Genomic DNA, 18550 nt, shown 5'->3' with positions numbered 1-18550 from the left:
GTTTCGGAGAGGTTTCTGTTGTTGTTTTGTCTTTTTTTTTTTTTTTTAATACAATCTCAATCAAAATTTCCAGCTCTTAAAATGAACATGGAGATAACGAAGCCAATCTACTTTAGGGCCTAAATTACTGTTATTATTCTTATTTCTAAGTGGATGACTTCAGACCCTACTTAACGTTCTTGCTTTATAGCATGCACTTGATGTAAAATCTCAGCCAAAATATGATCTATGTTGATAAGTTACACTTAAATATTTAACACTGCAACTAAAAGCTTAATAGAGAATAGCTACATCTAAACAGCATACTTACCCTTCCCAGGATATCAAGAGGTAGCTTTGAATTCATCAGTACTGGTTTTACTTTGTCTCCTGAAAGTAAACCATTTACTGGCAAAAGGCTTTCAAAAATACCATCAAACTTTGCTTTTTCTTCCACCTAGTTGGTAAGAAATAGCCTGAATAAGTAAAAAAGTGTGGCTGTGTGAGTGTTGAAAATGAGATCTTGCAAGAAATTAAGACTGGTCAGTAATGCATTTATTCTAAATTTCCAAGCTTTCTTGCAAGTGCCACCATGCAGTATTTAAATGTAAAATACATGGAACTAGATTTAGGAGCTTAGTTTCAAGGCTAAAGTTATGATACCTAAGAGATTTTAACGTGCAACACGTAAGATACATTTCTGTAGTGTTCTGAAAGGACAACACAATCTGAATAAAACACTCCTGACAAGATTTTAGACTAGAAATTACTCATTCCAAATAATTTGTTTCCCACTTCATAGTACAACATGCAAGTAAAAGATCAACGTTAGAAGCTATTTTGAAAAATGAATCTGAAAAGTACCTAAATACAAATATTCCAATGTATGTATCAAAAGTTACTTTATTCCAGTGATATATATCGTGTATATCGCTGAATGCTATATTAGAACATATGAACTCAAGCTTTAAATTAATACTTCAGGATGGATTTGGTGAAATGCTTCACTATTCTCAGTGGGATTCCTTATACAAACAGGAAAGTGCCTACTATTAGGATTCTGGAAGAAATGTAGGCAGAAGGTTAAAATTCATTTTGTCTTAAAAACATCACACCAGGGGTTGCCAAAGGTTTGTTTAATACTTATTTCAAACATAAAACTGCAGCTCAATATTCTCTATTGTGCACTGGGAAGGAAAGACTGCAAAGGAAGGACTTTTGAAATGGGAAATCTATTTGATAAAAAATTGTCTCACTGTAAAAATTACAGACAAAGAAAATATTTACTTTTAAAGAATGGATGGAATGTGTTGTCTTTTACACTTACCCTAACAGCCCAGTGAGTCTCTGTTGAAGGTGGCGTGATCAGCAAGGGACTGCTAGTGTCATGCTAAAATGAAAGATTTATTTTTTATACACACACATACACGCACACATTTGTCTCTAATCCTTACTAAATGTTTTAAGAGATGGTTACAGGCATGAAGCCTAACTACACTGAAAAAAAAGAAAAAAAGCTGTATATATATACAAATAAAAAAAAATACGTCATACTAACTTGTACTGTTACAGTACCTGGATGAGGACACTGTTCACTAGGTCCCCAGCCCCAGAACTAAGACAAGCTAAGGTACGGTTCCACATCAGATTATGTAGGCAAAGCTGCAGTCATGCCCTTTACTGTTGATCCAGTCCCAAAATAATCTTTTTAAAATTATTTTTTATATATTTTTTTCATTAATTTAGGTTTTAGCCACATCAGCTCCCTGAACAAGCTGACTGTAGTTACACTTGCTCTAATTTTGGAGTCCAGGAAGGGGCTGGAACATATTACTCAGGAAGACAGGAGAGTTGCATACGTGACTGCAGCTGTCTTAAGGAACAGTCTGACAGCAACCTGAAGTCTCAGAACCATGACATTTATGAGACAGATGATTCCAGTATTTCAGCTGAAGATTTAGCTCTCATATAATACATACATACATTCATGTACATATTACTTACAAATTTAGGAGGTGGCACAGTCAAGTTCAGATTGCTCAGGTTAACATCATGGCCATTCTGTGCACATGCTACAAGGCGCAATGCGACATAGAAACCCTACAAACAATAGTGCTTTCTATTAAAATAAGCAAGCAGTTTAAGTCACCCTCTCCAATACATATATTAACAGCGTACACGTTCCCCTAAGTAAAGTATGGAAATAATAGATGCAGAACCCCACTCAGTTAAATGCACAGCACCAACTACCTCACCACTTTTAAAGATGATTCAAGAAAGACTTTACAAAAACATGGAACAAAGAGAAAAAAAATTCAAAGCTAGTTTTTAAGAAGGACTATTCCATAACTATTTTTAACATTTTTTTCTTAAGAGTTAATGATACTCAGAAAACAAACAAACAATGCTCCATATCTGCATGTTTAAACAGAGAATTTATATTCCAAACCATTTTTAATAATGCCAGTTATATTCTTCCATGCAAGAAAGATTTCTAAAATAGGTCCTAAAGTCATGGCTGGTATTTGTCAGTTTCAATGACTATGTATCTATATCTCACACTGTGATTATTTACAAAACAAGAGGAAAAGAAAATGAGAACAGAAGTTCTCCAGCAGCCTCACTGAGTTAATATACTTGGATATGAGCAGCACTAGAAAAAGAACTTCATCTTGTAAATGAAAACTTACCAAGTGAAAAAAAAAAAGCTAAGAATAATTATTATGGATATCAGGACTTTCTTGAATCAAGGCTCAACTGTGAAAGGTAATGTAATAAGTTTACAGGCACATTTTATTTACCTGTTTATCCAAGTACCCTTTCCCTTCTGGGTCAGCCAAATCCCATATCTGTGGAGATACAAAACAAAAGCCACTGTAACTTTGAAATAAAATTTAACTCAGCTCAACACTTCATACTGAATGTCTTCTTGAACTGTTCATTGCAGCTTTCAAGTTATGAAATATAATGTTATTTAATTCTCAGGTTAACAACAAAAATGTTACACAAAAGACTTACTTAGAGACCTCTCCTTACTGCATCCAGCAAAACTCAGACCAAGACCTTGGAGCTATTACCAATCTGTGGTTATCATAATGTTCAAAAGATTTGGTTTACATTCCACCGCATTCACATCTGCAAACCTCTTCTGCTCAATCTTAGCTGCAGTTAAACAAGCGCACAGATAATTACTGCACAACATTGTCTAATTCCTTCAACTTACTTTCCCAAGGATAATATCGGAGAGACCAGACTTTTTAAGAAACAATGCCGCTTCACTTGCCCCAACTCTCCCCGTATATGCTGGATCTACCTGAAAGACAAAAATTTACATTCAACAGAAGCATGTCTGCCATGAAAGCAGAGATGAGAAATGAAATCTCTTATCTCTAATTGAAAAGGAGTTATACATGCATGTGGCTACCACTCAGCAGAGAGAATTTACAGAAGTTTAGCATGGGAAAAGGGGAAGAAAAGAGAGGGAAACCTCAGGTAAAGGAAATTGTACTTTATTTTTTAATCTTTTTAAAAACCTACCTGTTTGTAATAAGTTTCATATAATGGATTTCCAGTTGAAAACTGAAAAACAGGAGAGAGAAGAAAATGAAGAATGAATTGCAATCACAGATAGCCTACCTTTAGCAACTGAAAGAAAAAAAAAGCAGCACATAATACTTTGTGTACTACTTCTATCAAAGATTTAAAAAAAAAAAAAAAAAACGTTCATTTGCTCAGATTTCAATTACCAAGTTTGGTATAAAATGTGGAAAGCAGCGATCCCCCAAAACTTGCAGCCAACAGACTCATCACCTTCTCCTTCACCAACATTCATACTTACACTCACACTTTTAACACTATACGGTACAAGGTTTTGTAGAACAGCTTTGAACTATTTGCCAAGGTATTTCAGGTGACAGTTTGAGACCTATTAATATTAAAGCTAGAGTTTTGATCATAACACTGACTTGATGACCTCCTACATCACATATACATTTATGGAGTATTTTCAGCAAACAATTATACACGCACACAGCCCTGCTATCAAAATATACCTGTGTCTATTTATATTTTTCACAATCTTAAACAGAAACAGAGTTAAAAAAATAGAATGAATAGTATGGTTAATTAACAAATGTTGCAATTCCCTGGCAATATTGTTTGAAGATTTCAACTTGATGTTACCATTGCATTACAACAAAAGCAGCAAACACAAGGCCCCGCCTTCTTAAGTGTATTAAACAAGCAGATTCCTCTTCCCTCTTGCTGACATTCCAAGGAAGTGAGAGCAGAAACGCCAAAAGAGCAGAAGCCCCCAAACCCACCTTCCCCTTTGCCTCCTGCACTAGCCACACAAGTTCTCGTCACGCGAAGGTCACACCTCCACACTTCTGCCTCAATGCTAACAGCAAAAAAAAATTACAGCCCAACCTCCGTCTCAAACAAGTGGCTCCTTATGGATGTCAGAGGCCTTAGAAAACAAGTGACAAAGCAACCCAGGAGTTCAGTGACTGAGGCGCAGGGATGTTGAAACATCCCAAAGCCTGTTCGGGATGTCCTACAGGACGTAAGTCAGACACCTGACGAATGATGACTTCACGCTCACTCTGTCACCTCCCAAATGCCATCTTCTTCCTCGTCACCCACGGGGACTTTTGGAGGTTCTGTCTACTCCGATGGGAAGGGAGATGGAAATGTGACAAAAGAAAACAAAGACTGACAAGAATCATAAAACTTCATTTGGTACTGAGAACCTTCCTGTAAGTTTACAATAAACATGCCAGATCTTAATTTAAGGAGCTATCCAAAATAACTAGCCTCTACTAATCAAAGGCAAGTGAACACTGAGCACTTGGAATGTCAATTATTCTACCCAGCTAGCAAGATCACGCATTTTGAGGACTTTCTTAAACATCTTGAAGGCACTCCACTTAACTCCATCACCAAAATAAGCCACTGCGTCCGCCAACATCACAACATGCTCTTGCTCTTCTAGAAGCTGCAAAGCAGTTCAGAGTAAGAAAGCTGCGACCATAACTCATAAACCTGACTCATCTTTCTGCTGGCTTGTAAATGAACGGCATAGTTAAGCACCGCGATCCTGTCCGAAGCAGGAAACACATCGTTCAGAGAAAAGGAGGAAATAGGAAATTGTCTGTCCAACTCTCAATAAAACGTCACGTGTTTTAGCCAGCTTCCATCCAGCCATCACGTCTCATTTCTCAGAAAGCTCAGAGCAGCTAGCCAGAGACCAACTCCAAGCTCCTCTAACCAATTTGGCGAGTTTCCTAAAGCACGCAGAGACTGGATTCATACCAAGATAGAGAGCAAACCGCTCCAGCAGCCCCATTGAATGACCTCACCCCATCACCAGACGTCTTCCCATCCCCACTTGATGCTGTCAGCCACGACATAGAGCTGACTTACCTGACAGAGGTGGCAGGAATCCAGGGTGTTGTGCTTAAATGCTGCGAGGTTTCCCCTACGGCAATATGAATGCATCCAAGTGCTGCTGGAAAGCACTCCAACACTCCACTACTTGCAAAATTTTACAAAGCCTAAGCCTTTCTGACCGATTTACCTAAATGACTGCTTCTCCGTGACGAAGCAGACCAGACAAAATGGGCTCAACTGATAAAAATAGCATAGCCGCCTAGCCACCCATCACCACGCGTGACTACCTCACCATCATTCAAGATTATTCTGTGATTTGATGACATCAGTTGATAAAGAACCTACTTAACACGTTAATGTTGGCAATCAGACACATTTTGAAGGGTTCGCAGCTGATGAGTAGCTAACGGATATAACCTGTTATACGGCAGCTCGTGTGACAACACCGGTTTCTGCACCTACTCCATCTTCCCAAAAAACATCACCGAGGACCAACGCTTTGCACTGTCTCCCAAGCAGACACCTCAGAACTGTTGTGCCTTGCTGTTTCACCTCTAAACGATTTCCTGAGCAAATGCGAAGTTGAAAATCTCTGACAGCAGACCTGGTACACATGCCATGCAGCACACACATGGACCCGCCTCCACGTCCCTTAGCACAGATCTGGGAAAAAAGGCAGGAGGGAGTAAGCTGCTGCCACCAGAACAATTACTAAACTAATTAGTTTAGTAGTATTAATAAACTGATACTAAACCAGCTCCTCTTTGCTGAGGTCACATCTGGGCCACAAAGGACCCTGCATCAGAGGAACCATTTTCTTTGTTGCCCTCCTGATTCACAACTTTCTTTTGGCCCCTCATCACATCACAAGGTGGATGAGAATAGGTACTTTGAAAAGAGAAAAAAAAAAACGGGTGTCCCACAGAGATGAAAGCCGAAAGAAGATTGCTGCTGCCCCAGAAAGATTACCTTCACCTTTACTCTGCTTGGTGAGTATCCTGAGCTGTCTCAAAAGACAGAGCTACGAAATGATCCGCACTGTCCCAGTATCTCTAACATACCTCTCTGTAACCTTCAGAGGCTGTAAATCGAACACGCCTGCACAGCGGAAAGACTACAGATAAGGTGGCCAAATATTCAGGAAAATAAAGTTATCAAAGGTAAATCAAAACCGGTTCCCATTGTTATTTAACACCAAGAACTAATTTTATGTACTTGTTCTTCAGCTCTTTTTGTGCTTAAACAAAGACAGCTGAGATTTTGTTTTAAAGTATTGTGCATACTGTAGGTTAGACATCTAAGTTTTTCCTTCATAAAAATGTAACTTCATAGAACAGGAAGAACGCTATAATTAAATTCATTCATGAAAACAAATATAATCACTTTCACATGCCTGAATTACACATATTGTTTATAACTCCTAATACGTTGATATCAATATTCTTGTATTATATCTGAACATGCTTCAGCATTATGGTGCATGTAACCTGTCCTATTTCTTTTAATACCATTTCTGGCATTTATTATAACTAGCGGGTATCTTTGTAATAATTGTGAAATTGAGGCTATTAAAAGAATTTTACTAATTCCTTGTTTACTGCCCTGACTACAGCTAGATTATTCTTGACAATTCAATTTAGAAAATAAGTAATTCTTTTGAAAACAACGCTTCCAATGAACTAAGTAACGTCAAAATAACGCATATATATGCAGAAGGCCCTTTTTCGAGATAATGTATTATGCTATATAAAATACCATTGATGCAACTATAATTTGCACAACAAAGCAGCACAATTTCTAGTATAATAAATATTTGATGCGTTTTTACTGATGTACTACAGCTATTCCACAACAACAAACTCTTCCATGTCCAGGGTTTATTTTCTATATATATATTTTGCACCACATTGCTTGACTCAAAAACTTTGGCTAACCGTTTGTATGTTCATGGATGTTCTCAGATGTTTCTGAACATGTTTTTTAATTAAACAGATGTTCATCAGGACTCTTACTGCTTCCCAAAAGCTAAAAAAGGGTATTCTCTCTTAATAAGAGGCACAATAAATTACGTATCATCTAAACATAACGTAGCCTCACTGAGAGAGAAATTTTCAATGTCACAAATGAAAGTTTATTATTAAATGGAAATAGACGTATTTGAATAATTTGAACTAGTAGCAGTTGTTCCGAATTCCTGCCTGGCCTAGACACAATGCAGAAATAAAATAGGTTTTGTTTCAAGGCATTAGAGGGATTATTTTGTTTTTATTGTTTTACAGGAAACAAGTAAATTGAGTATCTCCACAGCACTATAAAAAAGAATACGCAGTGATCACACTGATCAGGCTGAAATTACTTCGGTGAGAAATTAATCAAAAACCTTAATGGCAGCAACAACAGGATTCTGGATAAGCATCCCAAATGCTGAGGCACAGCTCAGCACAGGGGCAGGCCAACCCTTATTGGAGCCCAGCTCCAAGGCTCGGGGTGCTCCCCTTGCCCCACAAAGCCTGTAGCTGCTGGGTGAGCCCCTTCTTCTCCTTCCTTCATCCTCGATCCTTCTGTGGCGTGCCTGCACCTCTCGCTACTCCTCGTGCGCCTCCCAAACACTAAATAACAGCCGTGACACCCCAAGAGCCGAAGAAGGAACCACCCCGCGTTACAAACTGGCAGACGGGGCGACGTGCTTCAAGTCAGCGTCCGGAGCAAAGCAGGGCGCCGGCCCCAGCCCCCCTCAGCCCTGCCCCAGACCACCCACCCCGACCCCCCCCCGGGGCCTCCATGAGGGGAGGGCGCCGCCGCCTTTTGTGCCCCCACAGCAGCAGCCGGCCCCGGGGGGCTGTGCCCAGCCCCAGCCCCAGCCCGACCCCGGGGGGGGGACAAGCGGGGCCTGCTCCCCGCCGCGGGCCCGGAGGAGGGAGCCCCGCCGGGCAGGGCCCGCTCTCCGCTCCCCCCGAGCTGCGCCCAGCAGCCGGCCCCGGGGGCCCGCGCCTCCCCTCAGTACCTCCCGGCTGAGGCGCCGCAGGGCCGGGCCGGGCCGGTTACCTGCTGGCTGAGGGGGATGAGCGCCGCCATCTTCCTCCCGCTGATTCGGGCAGCGGCCGGGGCGGGGGAAAAGGCGGGGGAAGGCGGGGAGAGAGGCGGCGGGAGGCACCGCCAGGCCTCCGGGGCCTGCTCCGCCACCTCCCCGAGGAGAGGGGCCGCGGCTTATCGGGCTCCGGCAGCCGTCCCCGCCCCGAGCAGCGGGCGCTGAGGTGGCTGTGCAGGCCCGCAGTCGGTTTGCTCCCCGCCGTGGCTCTCCTCCAGCTGCCTCAAGCGAAGCTGGCGGTGACCTACGTACGTTGGGGACAAAGTAGGGCTAGGGAAGGCAGGAGCTGCCTTAGGGAATGTCGTTCCAGGTAACTCACGGATTGACCTTTTAGCTGGATGAGCTGCGGCCAAGTTATGTTTTGACTTTGTTACACGAAACCTTGTGGAAACAGACTTCACCCGGTTAAGCTGCCTCGGGTCTCCGATCCAACATTCAGCATCAAATGTAACAGGGTTAACAACTCCCTGCCTGGACAGCATAGATATCGAAGAAGAGCCTGAACAAGGCAAGGTTAGTGCAGTCATATAAAAGCTAAAGCAAGAGGAACTGGCACAGGAAAAGAACTAAAAACTATCAGTGGAGTGTTTTTCAGTGCCTGTAAAAATTCTTTACTCCACAGGGTCATTACAAGTTGTCTTACAGGGTGCAGGATTCAGATAAGTGAAGGAATTTGACCTCAATTGCACCACAGGCCAGAAACTGAGCTTCCACTGCTCCTTCCACTCCCCATTTCCTTACTACACTAAACTGTTCAGGCAGCAGCAGGGGAGGTGGTATATCATAGCTAAGAAGTAAACAAAAAATGGTGGGCTCAATGTCTGGCTTCAGTTTTAGCTAAATTTATAGCATTGCTTTAAAGAAAAGTGAAAGAAAAGGAAAGAAAAAACCCACACCTAGAAATGCAAAAGAGCAAAGCAACAAGAGAAAAGAAGGAAGAAAGGACACATGGTAGAAGTGACTGAACAAAGTTAAAAGAGCAAGTTACAAAAGGTCAAACAAAAATATGCAGTGGTTGCTGGTTTGGAAATACTTCCTCATCTCTGCACCCCTTCAAAACCAGTGTTTCTATCGGAAAAGTTTGAATGTAGTTTTAGGACAGCTTCTAGGTACTGTACACAGGGTTTTGAAAGGAAAAGTGATTATTTGTTTCTAAGGGCAGATTTGCAGATGGACAGACTCCTGTCACCTAATGACATACACTGAAGCCAAAGACAGAGGGAGTTCCATCAGCACGTAAGTACCACAGAAAAGCCAAAAGCAGCCGTAGCAGGCTCCCAGCAGCAGTACAACTGTAGTAATCCTTGGAACAGGAACAGGTGCACAGTTACTACAAAAGCTTAGCAAAGCTTATCTCCTTAGTTTCAAGTATGTAGTGAAACACGCTTCACACATCTGACATGCCAAGTCTTTTAATGAAGTAACAAAAAGCTCATTTTGATCTCAAAACGAGCATGAATTTTAATATTAAAGTTATGAAAAAAATGTAAAACAGTTCCAAAAATGGTACTTTCAATGTAGCACTTAAGATGTATTTAATACAATTGCTATAAAAGGTTAATTTTTAATAACATTATAGTACTTTCATTAGAAAGTAACTAAAAGTTCACAAATTTTTTTTTTGAAGTCCAGTCTTAATACAGCTTTAACAATGCAAATTTCAACAAGCTGTTAGCAAAAAATTTTTATAGAGAGAGATAATTTGGAAAAAAAAAAAAAACTGTGTTTCAAATAATTAAAGTTCTTCTTTCTTGATAGAGCTCCTCATCACTCGATCTCTTTGAGATTTTCTTTTTTCCTTTATTTTTTTCTTAAACCGTTGCTCAAAGTATTTTTCTTCTGTGACCCTTTCTCTCTCCTGCTCTTCCTCAGTCTGCCTGATGTTCATTTCCTTTTCAGGATCCTAATATTAAAGATTTCATTTTTGTGCACCAATAGGATCTTGCTCAGATTAGACAGAATTTTTAAGATGTGACAATCAAGAACCAAAATAAACAAGAATTTCATGTACTACCTTTGTTTCTCCCCATGTTTCATCTCCAAAGTCTTCTGCGTAATCCTCATCATCTGTTATCAAGAAGTTGTCAAAAATTGTGCCAGCTCTCACCTTTGAGGAAAGAGGGGAAAAAAAACAACAAGATGCCCCTGTTTTCTTTACGGTTCTAGTTTCATTCTTTTAATAATGTTTGCATTATATATTCAATAGATAGAAAACACGTTAAGAACCCCACAGCTTTTTGCAGAATTTAATAAAGAATTCTCTCTGTTTTTGGAAAACTACTTTCAAGAATTGAAACAACTTCTTTTAACTTTAGATGCTTTACTGCTCATAGAAATTTTAAGTCGCAATTTTAGCTAGTGATGAAACCTGAGGTAGAGGAATATCTCAGAAGGGCCTCCAGAGGGCAGATTTCTCCTCGTTAACCTTTGAGAAAGTCAGGAGTAACTGAGCTGCCTGAAGCCCCAGCTATGAGCCTCAAGTCAGGTGAATTAAGTCATACTTTACAACATTCACATAGATTAGTTTAGGCCCCTCACTTACCTGTAGATGGTTACGAACCAAAAAGCAACTACAACAGAGGATGAATATATTTTTAAAGACCTTGCAGTTTTGTATACATATTTAAATGAAAGGAAGTTAAAAACACCGGTCATCACCAAAGATTCCAAAGTAACAGATAATGCTTACATTCAAAGGTAAACAAACTGCCATACACCCAGTGAAAAAAGTTCTTTATTTTCCACTATCTGCAGCAAGCTCAGCTCACCTGCCAGATATCTAGTCCAATAATGCTGATGTTTTCATAACTGTAGATATTGTAGTCTGGCGAGTAATTTGGATTGTCAATCTTTGGGTGAGGCCAAACCCCTCTGTAATTTGGGTTATCAATCTGCCTTGGTTGCCACTCCCCCTAGGATAAACCACATATTCTGAATACAGTCAGGCAAAGAAAAGTTGCTTAACATGCTATCCATAACTAGATCTACAAGACTGTTTATACTCTGTATAGAGGATTCTTGACCATAGGATAACTCCATTTTCCATTCACAGAATCATCCCAGTCTTCAGGTTTCTCAGCACTAGTGTCCATAATATATTCAGGTTCATCCCAATCCTTTAAAAAGGCACAGAAAGGTTAAAGAAAGCAAAACTAGTGCACAGTTCAACTACATCAAACAGTTTCAATAAAATCGAAATAAGCCAATCATGCAGAATAAGTATAGATTCAAGAGACCAAGTTACCTCAGGTTTGATGTCATTTGGATCATCAATTTGGATTCGATCATCCCAGTCACGGGGTTTCTTCACTGCTGGATCATTAATTTTCCTTGGTGGCAAAAAATCTAAATCGTCTTCTAAGTTGCCTGATGCAACCACTGCATTATCAATTTTTACTTCGTAAGTCTGATCTGGCCTTATAATCAAAGTATACAGATGTGTATAACCATCAACCTGAGTTTTAAAGAAAGCAAATAAAATCTTTTAAAAGCTTTAAATACAGCTCTTAGGAACTTCCTTGAATCAGAGTTACTAATTCTAATGGATTTTTTCATAAACAGTAAGAAAAAAAAAAATCAGTTTTCTGTAGAGGGAAAACAAAATTAATGGCATGTATTAACATTCCAAGTATGTTTTCTAGTCTTCCCTTCTGGGTCTGAGCAAAACAGAAGGGTTGCAAGAAAACACAGTCCACATCTGATTGGCAAAAGGAAGTGTCACAAGATTGAATATAGTGGCATATAAACTAAAATGATTACTTTATCTAAGTTATTTACACCCCAAATAGCTGAAACAAAGGCATGTGAAGTTTACTGCATAGCTTGAGAGCAAAAATATTTGAAGTATAACCAGCAACTTATATTTACATCACAGAAAAAGCACCCTCTTTCAGAAATGCTGAATTAAAGTTACAACAAAGAAATGCAAAGACATACAGTTTTTAATAACATACAGCAGCCTTACAATCTAGTTCTACCCTGTGTCAGGGTCAGGAACACAATCACTGAACTACAAACATTATTGTGAACTACAAAATATCCGAGGTCCCAAAATTAACATGATTTTTAAGAGAAGGTGAAAGACAACTTCTCAAAGGTGATATATGCTTGGAATTTCATGGGTTTTTTTTGTTTGCTTTTAGTTCTTAATCTTCTTCCAGTTTGGTTATTTTAAAGTTTATCTATTTTCGAAACATGCATTTACCTTACATCTGATTGGTTTCTTCAATGGGTGGGGTTTATTCTTGTAATTTAAAATAACATGGACTTTCTTTGTTTCAGATCCACAGATATCTGGCCCTACAAAGAGATAACAGGCTTTGTATCCTTAACTTGTTTGTAGAAAGATACTGGTTGTTTACTTTTCCTTCTAACACTACTAGACATCTCTCCCATTCCACATGATTTTTGTGGAATGCCATTCCGTTTTTAATGAATGACGTGGCTTCCATTCAGAAGTCTCTAAAGCTACCTTAGAATTAGATTTTGTCTAGTCTTAGGCTTAGTTCTGTTACGGCCTTAAGTCAGAAAAAAAAAAAAAAATCCAGGCAAGATAAAAGTTATCTGTGGCATAAGCTGAATAACTGTGTAATCACATGACCTACATAATGACAAATTTCACTTTGATACAAACGCACAAACTTCACCACATCACACAGGAATGTATGTAAGAGCAGATAATGGCCCACAGAACATTATTTCAAGTAAAAGTCTTCAAAAAAAATCTTGCTGAGCAACTTTTGTTCTATGCATGCTCTCTGCAAGCATGGAAGAGCTCACTACTTACAGTCACAACGTTCTTATTTTTATGAAGCCTTCCATTATTTTTTCCTACCATTCCAAGAACCTTCCTTGAGAAGCTGCACAACAGCAGGGGCAGTATTTTCATAATGCAGAAGTAACTGTAAACTCACCAAACATTATATAGTAATGGGAATCTCCACTCAGGTTCTTCTGATCCAAGTCTGAGGAAAAAATCTTAATGTATCCCCCACCACAATCAATTTTCTGCTCATGTTTCACAGTGTATTGAATGACCAGAGTCTTCCCTTTGTTACTAAACGGTTTAAATCGTGAGGAGATTGCATAAAATTTGGAGTTCTCACTAGTTTGAAGGCCTGTAAAGATAATTAGGATAACATTCATACGCTTTTCTTGCTATTTGTGGAGAATGAACACTTTTATTGCCACACATGGCAGGTGCTATAAGAGCTAGCTCCTGAGATGGCTTCCGTGATGTATTTTTCACAAAACCCACACACCTTTATCTCGCACTGGATCTCCGTAGAACTTCCCAGCCGTGAGTTTAAACGTCCCAAGCCTTTCTGCCTTGTACTCGGAGTGCACCCACCTCTTCTGCCAGCTGGCTGTCCCGCCAGGCGGTACCGGCACCCACAGGGGGACACAAAATGGCCGTTATGGGGGGGGGACAGCATGGGGGGGTTCCCTTCCTACCCCCTGCTTCCTCCCTCGCCCGCAACCTCCATCCAGAAACTGCTCCTGGAAGTACACCGCGGCCCGAGCAGCCCCCAGCGCGGCCCCGAGGAACAGGAGCAGGAGCGGCCCCGGCCCCAGGCCCCGCCTCAAGGCCCCGCCACCGCCCAGCCCGACCGCGGCCGCCATCGCCCTCACACGGCGGCGGCCTCGCGCCTCAGCTCAGCGCAGCGCCGCCGCCTCGTGCCTTCAGGGCCCGTCCGTCCTATAGCGGGCTCTGATTGGCTACGCCTTCCCCGCTTCTTGTCACCCGCCATCCGATTGGTTTAGACTCCCCGAGGGAGAAGCGGCTTGCACGGGCTCGCGCGGCGAGATGCATGCTGGGGCTTGTAGTCAGCGCTCTGACGGCCGGGCGGCAGCATGTCTCCTTGGGATTGGCTGTTTAAGCTCAAGGCTCGGCGGCGGGCTGGGGGTGTTCTGCGCTGAGCCAATGAGGGGGCGGGATATTGGGGGGTGGATGTCTCCGGGATACGGCCCCGCTCAGCCGCCTCAGCGCGTCCCGAGATGGCTGCGAGCGCTCGGGCGGGGAGGGCGCCGGTGGGCGGGGAGCAGGTGAGGCCCCGGCCTCAACAGGGGGAGTCGCGGGTCCCCGGCCGGTGAGGAGAGCCCTCAGCGGAGAGAGGGCGGGAGGAGGCGGCCAGGCGCCGGGGGGAGCGGGAGCCAGGCCGGGCCGGCTGGACTTAGCCTGGCCTGACCTGGCTTGCCTGGCGCTGCCTCTGCGGGCTCGGTCGCGGGAGCTTCACTTCGTGTCCTCCTCCGGGCAGGGGCACGGCGATGCGCAGCGCTGGAGAACCGCCGGGCCTTCCTCGCTCCGGCAGCGAACTCCGTATGGGTGAGGTGGGGATGGAGACGGCTGGAAGAGCGCCGTGGCACCGCAGCAGGTTCCTCAAGGTGCAGGCTGTGGAAGTACGGGGAAACCAGCGGTGCCAGGCGCTGGGAAGTGCTGTGCAGGCAATGAACAGAGGCATAGCAAAGGGCGCTCCGGGTTGCACTGCCCACACGCGATCAAGCTCAGCGCTGAGGAAAGTGGCACAGCTAGAAAGCAAAATCATGAATCGGAAGAAGCAGATGGAATTGCAAAACGCTGACTTCAGCCAGAAGCCTTTGAATGAAGAATCCCTCTCATCTGCTTCCAGTCATGAGCACAGCACAAGAGGCAAGAAATATCTGAAGAATTATGCTACAGCCAGTAGAAATACAACCGTCAGTAATGGCTGTCCTAAGGAAGAAGAAAGCATCCAAAGCCCAATAAAGAGTGGTACGGTTAAACAAAAGCTTGGTTTGGATACAGGCGAAAAGGAAATGAGAGAATTCACGGAGAACTCTCTGGAGTTTCCCAGTGGAAATGAGAATCGGAGGGTTGTTACGAGTGATTCTAAGTGGAGTGGAAAGGTAAATACAGACTTCACTGGATTATGTTGTTTGGACTTTCATAAAAGTATTTTTAATTGGTATGTCGCTATTTATTAACAGCAGAAAATAGTTTTTAATACTGTGTTTGTAGCTTGCTTGTGATATGTTAGCATCAATTCACCCTTTAAAACTATGGGGTTTACCCATTATAATCTCTTCCTCTTTTTAGTGATCTACATACAGTAAATTAAGTAACACACAAATCTCTTTTTCGTGTTCTTTTAAAGAGTAAGACTCCAGTTTCATTAGGAACACCTCCTTCATCTCATAAGGAAGTTTCACTGGCAGAGGTATCCAAAGCACCTTCTCTTCACAGCAGAGACTCAGAGAAGAATGTTTTCGGTACAGTTGGTTTACAAACACCACCACCAGCCAGCAGAAACCTGTCAGCACTATGTAGTATGAAAGCTCAATCACCATCTTCCACGAAGAACAATACTGTAAAAATTACCTTGCCTAGAACAGGCCACACCAAACAAACCCAAATATCACTCGGAAGCGATGGAAGTGAAATAAGATCATTAGATGATTTATTTTCAAAAGCAGCTGATGCAGAAGATTCAACCAGCGTAAGCTCAAATGGTAAGCTTTCACAAGTGTTGTCTTGATAGACCTGGCACAAATTGTACTAATAACCTACAAATAAACATGGGCAAATACTTGCTTTGAAAGAATTCAGTAGCCTAATTTAGAAAGAGCTGTTGCTACCTTAAAGATTTAAACAGTGACTGAGTACTATTACTTCTTAGTATTACACTTCTTTTTTCTTTTTGTCACTTAATGGAAAGTGTACTGTAACTTTCATCTGAGTCCTCATGGCAGTTTGTCGCTCAATTGCAGACTTCAGACTGAATATCCTGAGCCTTGATGATTTGGCATCAAATATCACCAGTGAGATGGCAGAATTAAAGCAGAAAGTAAGTAGAAATTCCGTGCTAGTTCATATCTCCATTCTGCTGTTGTTTGGTGAAGGGTGGAGGTTCTAAAATAAATACTTCTGTGCTACCCGTAAGCTAACGGAGATGGGCATGGCTCACTAGCTGTAAAGGTTAGGTCAGGATTTTGCAGTCTACTGAAACTTGACCAAATTTTTTTTGTGTTTGTGTCTTTGCATTTCCTTCCTAAACTGACAACACTGGAAAGTTTGCAAAGTGACGCAGAAGAGCAATGGTTTTGTCTGCTAATAAAGGAGTAGCCGACTCTCTGTAATATGCAGTGGAACATGCATGGAACATGCAGTGGATCAAGAATAATGAAGGCGTATTGAGGTTATGTACTGCTGATTCCTCTAACATACGTCTTTTTTGATTTTACAGGGGACAGACATTCAAATTACTCAAGAATCAAACAGAAATCCAGAAAAAGATACATACCAGGTGGAAAAGGACCAACCCTCTCTTAAAATAAGTGCAGTAACTGGTGTGAGTGATCCTTCTGAAGGGGATACTGAAAAAAACGTGACTGAAGCTGATATCTCTGAACATTTAGGTGAAGTTTCTGCAGATTTTTCTAGACAGAGACAGGATTATCCTGATCATGACGAGAGAACTGTTAATTCAGAATATTCTGAAGACTTTGAAAAGTCCACGTCAACAACAGACAGGGAAGCTGTATCAGACATGCCAGAGGAACATTCTGAGAGTAGCACATATTCTGGAAAAGACCCATCTTCTTCAACATCAACACCTTTGCTTACTAGAGAGAGGCACGAACGGGTGCGCAGAGTAACTGTAAAAGAAACCGCAGTTCAGACAGTGGATTCTCCGTTCACCTATTGCTGGTCAAAGAGTAAGTTCGTGTTTAAGTCAAGATACCGCCCTCTTCAGTCTTGAGCTTTTTTGTGTATTATATTCTAACCTAGTCAGCATTAATAGAGTTGTTAATTCAAGTACTGATGTTTCAAAAGACTGATTAAACCAAATTCTAGCACTGAACCCTCCAAACCCAGTAACTAATTTTATCCTATACACAGCAAACAACACTGCAGTACTTGGCCCACCTGTTGGAAACAGCTACATTGATCCAGTACCTATTGCCAGTCACGTCATCAGCATGGATGCAGTAGAAGGTAATGAAAAACATACTTCTTAATACTATTTTACTGTGTTTTATGCATGTAATTCCTACTTGGATTGTTTAGCACGTACTGACTGACTGTAATCCGTTACTAAAGCGTGCACTCTTCTTTCATGCAGCCTTGACAGCGTACAGTCCATCAGTTCTTGTTTTAAATGCCATGCTAAAACAGCACTTGACGTTGACCCAGCAGTTTGTGGAGAACATTCAGCACCTTCACTTATGCCTCGTGGAGTCATTAGAGAATGAGAAGTTCCACTATCACACACTGGAAGAGGCTAAAGAGGTACTTATGATAGACTAGATAGCAGCCTAGATAAGAGTAAATATATAATCCTTTCTAAACAATTCTAATAGTTGCACGTTTTGTTTTAATCATATTATCACTGAATAAATTAATAATAGAAGACTGTATTATTCATCCCTCTATTAAGAGCAAGTCAGGTATTTATGTAAAAAAGGACAGAACTGAAGTCTTAATGGAAGCCGTAGTTTGAAAAGAATAAGTCTTCTACTCTACCCTTTATCTGTCCACAAATGAGGAAGGATCTTTGTGGTGTTACAACTGAAGCATCAGTTCTGGTGCTAGTTCTGTTCTTTGTGCATGACACAAAGATTATATATGATAAATATCTACACAGATAAATGGTGTATTTATTCTTTTGCAGTACATCAAGAATCACAGATCTCCACCTCTAACACTTGAACAAGCACGTGAAGAAATTCAGAAAGCACAGGAGGAGAAACTACTCTGACTCTATCAACACTAAGTAAAATTGACATTTACAAAGCTCCAGCTGCAACAAGAAACACTTCCAAACTGTACAGATAAGTTGTGAACTGTGCTAGGATTTGTACCAAGTGTTCTGTCTTGTAATATATAATTTATTTTCCTGCATGTTTTTTTGGGGTTTTTTTTTGTTCCTGTACATGATGGAGGGATAGATGCCTTCAGTCAGGCTATCTCAGTGTTCAGAAAAAATAAATAAGAAAACACTTCTCTAAAGGGAGTGTGGTAAGTCAGCACAGGCTCTGTGTTTATCACATAGCTCATTTATCTCTGATCATGGTAGAAAGGAAAAATCTATATGAAGCACCAAGGACTGTGCT

General features: G+C 41.4%; 3 protein-coding genes across 10 annotated transcripts in view; 1 reads left to right on the top strand and 2 right to left on the bottom strand.

Moving 5' to 3' along the window:
* Positions 1-8503, bottom strand: part of EPS15L1 (epidermal growth factor receptor pathway substrate 15 like 1) — a 42474-nt gene extending 33971 nt beyond the window's left edge. For 7 of the 8 annotated variants that reach the window (XM_035567801.2, XM_035567803.2, XM_035567802.2 and 4 more), the window contains exons 1-7: positions 8416-8503; positions 3517-3558; positions 3203-3292; positions 2781-2828; positions 1984-2079; positions 1307-1369; positions 311-436 (exon numbers count right to left, since the gene is read on the bottom strand). In XM_035567801.2, coding sequence (XP_035423694.1) covers positions 311-436; positions 1307-1369; positions 1984-2079; positions 2781-2828; positions 3203-3292; positions 3517-3558; positions 8416-8445 — 495 coding nt within the window. In that variant the 5' untranslated portion in view covers positions 8446-8503. Of the gene's footprint in view, positions 1-310; positions 437-1306; positions 1370-1983; positions 2080-2780; positions 2829-3202; positions 3293-3516; positions 3559-8415 lie in introns of those variants that run through there. The other variant, XM_035567807.2, reaches the window with a different exon arrangement.
* Positions 8504-9997: 1494 nt separating this feature from the next.
* On the bottom strand, positions 9998-14080 carry CALR3 (calreticulin 3). Its single transcript, XM_035567760.2, has 9 exons — positions 13939-14080; positions 13720-13824; positions 13372-13575; positions 12663-12757; positions 11703-11912; positions 11461-11574; positions 11227-11370; positions 10473-10565; positions 9998-10361 (listed from the first exon to the last, which is right to left on the bottom strand). Exons 1-9 carry the CDS (start codon positions 14078-14080, stop codon positions 10194-10196), a joined length of 1275 nt encoding a protein of 424 aa, XP_035423653.1. The 3' UTR covers positions 9998-10193.
* A 320-nt stretch (positions 14081-14400) lies between these two features.
* On the top strand, positions 14401-18334 carry C26H19orf44 (chromosome 26 C19orf44 homolog). Its single transcript, XM_050715588.1, has 8 exons — positions 14401-14503; positions 14716-15343; positions 15592-15946; positions 16205-16281; positions 16681-17152; positions 17337-17432; positions 17560-17726; positions 18109-18334. Exons 1-8 carry the CDS (start codon positions 14409-14411, stop codon positions 18193-18195), a joined length of 1977 nt encoding a protein of 658 aa, XP_050571545.1. The 5' UTR covers positions 14401-14408; the 3' UTR covers positions 18196-18334.
* The last annotated feature ends 216 nt before the right edge of the window (positions 18335-18550 follow it).

Source organism: Cygnus atratus, chromosome 26, assembly GCF_013377495.2.
Source record: "Cygnus atratus isolate AKBS03 ecotype Queensland, Australia chromosome 26, CAtr_DNAZoo_HiC_assembly, whole genome shotgun sequence".
NCBI classification, from domain to species: domain Eukaryota; kingdom Metazoa; phylum Chordata; class Aves; order Anseriformes; family Anatidae; genus Cygnus; species Cygnus atratus.
This window is presented reverse-complemented; position numbering and strand designations above follow the sequence as displayed.